Source organism: Diorhabda sublineata, chromosome 2 (assembly GCF_026230105.1).
Source record: "Diorhabda sublineata isolate icDioSubl1.1 chromosome 2, icDioSubl1.1, whole genome shotgun sequence".
NCBI lineage: Eukaryota > Metazoa > Arthropoda > Insecta > Coleoptera > Chrysomelidae > Diorhabda > Diorhabda sublineata.
In genome coordinates this window covers 5566023-5571479 of record NC_079475.1, presented here as the reverse complement: position 1 = coordinate 5571479, position 5457 = coordinate 5566023, and the positions used below count along the sequence as shown (strand labels likewise).

Genomic DNA, 5457 nt, shown 5'->3' with positions numbered 1-5457 from the left:
TCTCTTTGTAAGAAATTATTTTATTAAATGAACACAAAATACATTAAATTCTAAATGTAAAATCAACTATATGCTAAAATAAGAGAAAAAAATTTAATTACAAGGCACGTCAACGGAAACTTTATATTAGTTACACATGGAAAGAAAAAACAAAATGACTGTAGATTTTTGAAAAAAATCTCAGTCGTAATATTAAAATTTTTTTAGTACTTTTCTGCATTGCCTTGCATACAGTAACATATGCATCGAATAATATTAAAACACATCATCCGACACATTTTTCCAAGTCTTGATATTACTATAATATATGCGTATTAAATACAAAATTCAAACTTAAGCTGGTTGAGAATGTGCACCCTTCTTTCCGATAAGGGATTTGTGAATGTGGGGGATAACACCACCACCAGCAATTGTAGCTTTAATCAAGCTATCCAATTCCTCATCTCCTCTAATAGCTAATTGCAAGTGACGTGGAGTTATTCTCTTTACTTTTAAATCTTTACTAGCGTTACCTGCCAATTCCAATACCTTAAACAAAATATTTACATTCGTCACAAATATATAAGTTTTTTAAAATTTACTCACCTCGGCCGTTAAATACTCTAAAATAGCGGCAGAGTATACAGCAGCAGTTGCACCGACACGTCCATGGCTTGTAGTTCTATTTTTCAAATGTCTGTGAATTCGACCAACAGGAAACTAAAAACAATACAAACCAATCCAATACTACCAAAAAATGTACATATATTTTATCAAAATTGAAGAAATAAATGTTTTTATACATCCTATTTTGAAATATGATAAAAATATCTATAATCTTTTCGCTTTACATTAAGTTCAGTTAATCGGTTTAATAGTCAGAAATGACATTTGGACGATTAGACATTACCAAAAAGTACCCGCTAAAAACATAAACCATGAATCATATTAACCTAGATAAAAAAAATTGATATCGATTATAAAATAATTCTAGTTATATTTCACAAAGTTATAAATAATGACCATGAACCTTGTTTAAGTAAAATGAAACACCATTTATCACAAATTTTACGAATGGGGGTTATGATAAACTAACCTAATATTTTCAATACACTTTCACTTGATATAACCATAAAAAAATATCTTACCTGTAAACCAGCACGCGCTGATCTGGAAACGGCTTTAGCTTTTGCTTTTCCGCTATCTTTACCAGCTTTACCACCAGCCTAAAACAATAAAACATTTTATTTATATTCACACTAATATCACAGGTTATTTTTTGTAATTTCCAATGGAATACATACGACGTAAAACTTATAAAAATAACACTTGCATTAAATTTACATGAAAACTTACCATATTACTAGTATTTTGTCGACTTTAAAATGCAAACGATTAGTCTTGACAGCTTTGTATAAAATGTAGCATACGCAACGCTAATGGCGCCAAACGATTAATCTAAGCAAATGACAAAAATCCTAATCATGCACGTGACTTATGGCAACCAATGGTATTATGAGAACGAAGCGGGAAATGACTTTATTGATTGAAGTATGGCTTGGCTTGGATTTTGTGAAGATGCGTTCCGTTACTTAAGTATTTGATAACTGCGTTTTTTTGTGCTTATTCCTTTACTAACTATGATAATTAGAAATATGGGAATTTTATATTCTAATCATATTCTGCGGTATTCAAAATACATTACCGTATGTTCTAATTGTTGTAATTTAATATGAAGTTTCGACATGGCTATTTATTAAACGTATCTTTGATAGTTGTATATTATGTTTACAATGGAAAATGATTAAAAGAAAACTAATTTTATAAAAAACTTTCCAAGATCAATCAGAAAATAATTTTACTGTGTAATTAATTGGAGTACGAAGTAAAACAAGTAACATTGAACAGAAGTATTTGAACGCAGGTGTAATGTCATCTGCGTTTGACATTTTTGACAGTGAAAGGTCGAACTGAAAAATTTTGCTTTTAGAATATATGAATTTTTGAATTGAATTCGATTTTGTTTGAATATATTTGATATTATTTAAATTTTTATTTAATAATATGAGTGTATTTGACGTAAAAAAATGTTTAGTGAATATTACTCTTAGGCACAAAGTATTTACGTTGATTTATGTTTGTGATTGATTATTGCAACAGGTGAAATACAGTGAATAACTATTGGGATTTTTTTTAAACAATCACGTGTGGTAAATTAATAACACTTATCAATATATAATAAAAATATTTCGTGAATATTGGCTTTGTCAATATAATATTGAAAATTGTTAATAATTCTAAATTTGCCTTTTGGGGAGCTCGTGGAACTTATAATTGATTTTATGTACAATATATATTTTCAACAATTTTTTTCCTCTAATTTTTTCCTTCTATTGTATCTTTCATCTCTCTTACTATTTTTATTATCCCTTTTACAACCACTTATATAAAGGAAATATTCATAGTGGCGAGTTTTATTTGAAAACCACGTCATAGTACAGGGTAAAAATAAATAGTGTTCAAATAAAAAAATAGTATTCTTAACTTAAATTATGTTAATATTTACCAATATTTGTATACAGTTAATTTTTACTCGTAACAGTCGAAAAAAACGATCTAACATTATAATTACAAAATATTCTACATTCCACGATTATTTTATCTGATGAATATTTATCTTAACACTCAAAACGCCTCATAAGCCATTCTACTTAAGTTTACGACTATTATGCTCTGGACTAAGGGAAAGAACTGGTCATGAACATGATTGTCGAGAGTACTTAATGGAATGCGCCCTGAATGCATCTAGCCGAATAACTAGTCAAGACTCAAAAAAATGCGTCACAATTTAAAAGTATAAATAAAAAACTCAACTCCATACAGCCATTTCGTTTAAAGTTTCGCACTTTCTGTTAATTTACTTGAACTGTTTTTCTTCACTTATTTTTTTGATATTGATATCTGATCACTATTTCAATTCTTTATTGGAAAAAAACAGGGGCCAAGTCTTCATTCAACTTTTTTAATCTCTTAAGTTTTTTGTTCCTACTGTAAAATTTGGGGCTATGGAGTTACGAGATTAAGTAGCATTTTTTCAATGAATTGTGAAGAGTGAAAAGAAAATAAAATCAATAAAAGAGAATAAATGAATATGGTTCAATCCTAATAGCACGTAGGCCCTCCCTCTACTTCTTATCACTGTATTCCTGCGTCGCGGCATGCTTAATATAAAATTTAGGGGACTATGACTTTGAATCCTTTCTTTGAGATGGTCCCATAGATGTTCTATAGGATTCATATCCGGCCTGTTAGGTGGCCACTCTAAGGGATATTGACATTATGTTAGTAGCTAATAGTTTGTCTAGCCAAGAGCGTTATCCTGCGTAAATAAAAAAAATTGCTTGTTCGAAAATCATGTTCAAGCATCTAAACAAATTCCTCCCCAAAACATTTCAGAGCCACCATCAAAAGGCACTTTAGGAGAAATATTACAGCTGACATACCTTTCTCCTTGCCTTGGCCAGACACGCTCACATCCATCTGGAGCTTTAAGGCTAACAGTAGTTTCATCAGAGAACAGAACCCATTTCCAATCAGTGATGGTTCAATGCTGATGTAGTCCTGCAAAATTTAATCTTTGAACTTTGTGTTATCTAGTAAGCAAGTGTTGCTTAACCTTTCTTCATGCAAGCGTCTTCTAATAGTTCGGGATGATATATCGATGTTTCGAACATCTGATATTTTTAATACAGATTGCTGGTGACTCTCCTGTTTCTAAAAGCACGTTGTCTAAAAAAAAACGATTATCAATTTGATTAGTGCAACGTTTTCGCCCTTGTCCTGGTCTGGTATGAACCCATTCCGTTATGTAGCCTCATTATGTGACATATGCTGCATTTATGTCTTCCTAACAAACCAGTAACATATCGCTTTGAATATCCTTTATTCAGGAGAGTCGATGCTCGCACTGCCTCCTCCATTAACAAATTTTTTTGGCAGTTCATTTTTTTAAATGATATTTTGCTTTGTCAGTACTTTTTAAAACTGTTGACACAGTTTTAGTCTAAAACGAGGTTTAATACGAATTACAGATAAAACTAGATTATGCGTAACTATAGTTAATTTAAATAACAACTGTCATTGTCAAACAAGGTCCAGATGTTTGTCCATTACCATTACAGCACTGTCTGGCAATTTTTTTAGAAATTCTTGATCATCACCAGTTTTTTTACCTTCATCTATCAGCAATTCATCTTTAACTTTAAATCCATGCTTAAATCCCGCATGAGGGATTATTGGACGTTTATCTTTCCCAGATGGATTTTTCCAAACTGTAGAAAATCCTTTAAAAAAGTATCTACTTGGAATATTATCCGAGTCTAATTTCAAACTAGACCTGACAAGAACTGTTTTTATATTTTAATAAAACATTATCAACAACGCAAGAAAGAACAAAATATACATTATTTGTTTACAATTTATAGAAGTGTCAATCATAATGTACATTAAAAGTGCTGTGTAAAGCCGGCTGCGATTTGACCAATCAGGAATCAACAGAATTGCCAACTTAAATTCAAATTGATTCATCTGGTTGAACAACGGGATTAGTGCGTAAAGTCAGTTTAATTTTGCATTAGAAGAAACTATAGGCTTTTATTCATCCCTTATAAAATATATTATATATTTATTCATAATTTAAACATTTTAATAAAGATTAGAACAAATTAACAAAACAACAGACGAATTCAATTATTAACAATACTAATATTAAGGTGCGTCTACACGTGAGAGGAACTCGCCGAGAGTGCTCTCGAGAGATTCTCGCGGAGTCCTTTACACATGAGAGTGAAATTAACCCTAGTCCACTCTCAGAGAGCTATTCGCCATGGCAACTCTCGAGAGTATCCTCAAACCGTTTACACGTGCGATTTCTATTAGTTCTGAGAGTTACTTAAGCCAGTAAACATCTCGTGATTTCAGTTCAGTGCTATCAGCTCTAGAGTTTTAATTCAATATATACATTATTCAAGATGTCTTCAAGGAATCGAGAAATAGCAACGGCTTTGTTGATTTTGTGTATGTCGAAGAAAAACGAATCAGAGAAGGAAAAAAATGGGTCAGGTCTTGGGTCCAAAGACAGAATAATTTAGGCGCTTATCACACATTGAATGGAACTAGAAGACGACCAGCAGTTTCGAAATTTTTGTAGATTTTTAAGTGTGGAAGTTTAATTAATAGTACAATTAGTGAGCTCATTAATTTTTAAAAAGAACACTCCAATGAGAAAAGCAATTTCTGTTTAGAAGAAGCTTAAAATATTTATAAATAAAAACGTATTCAATTGAAATAAAATGTTATTAATGTACAAAATCACACAACTCAACAAATTCTTGGGATGGTGGGTTGTTCTTATTTTCGGGCTCAATGGGTTTTGAGAAGGTGTCGTCGGGTGGAGAAAAAATGACCTATGAACTGCTG

At 31.3% G+C, this 5457-nt stretch overlaps 1 protein-coding gene across 1 annotated transcript; it reads right to left on the bottom strand.

Annotated features, from left to right (window-relative positions):
- Window positions 1–1487, bottom strand: LOC130453154 (histone H2A.V). The gene is made up of 4 exons (XM_056792762.1): window positions 1336–1487; window positions 1128–1205; window positions 586–699; window positions 1–528 (listed from the first exon to the last, which is right to left on the bottom strand). Exons 1-4 carry the CDS (start codon window positions 1336–1338, stop codon window positions 334–336), a joined length of 390 nt encoding a protein of 129 aa, XP_056648740.1. The 5' UTR covers window positions 1339–1487; the 3' UTR covers window positions 1–333.
- Window positions 1488–5457: the final 3970 nt, after the last annotated feature.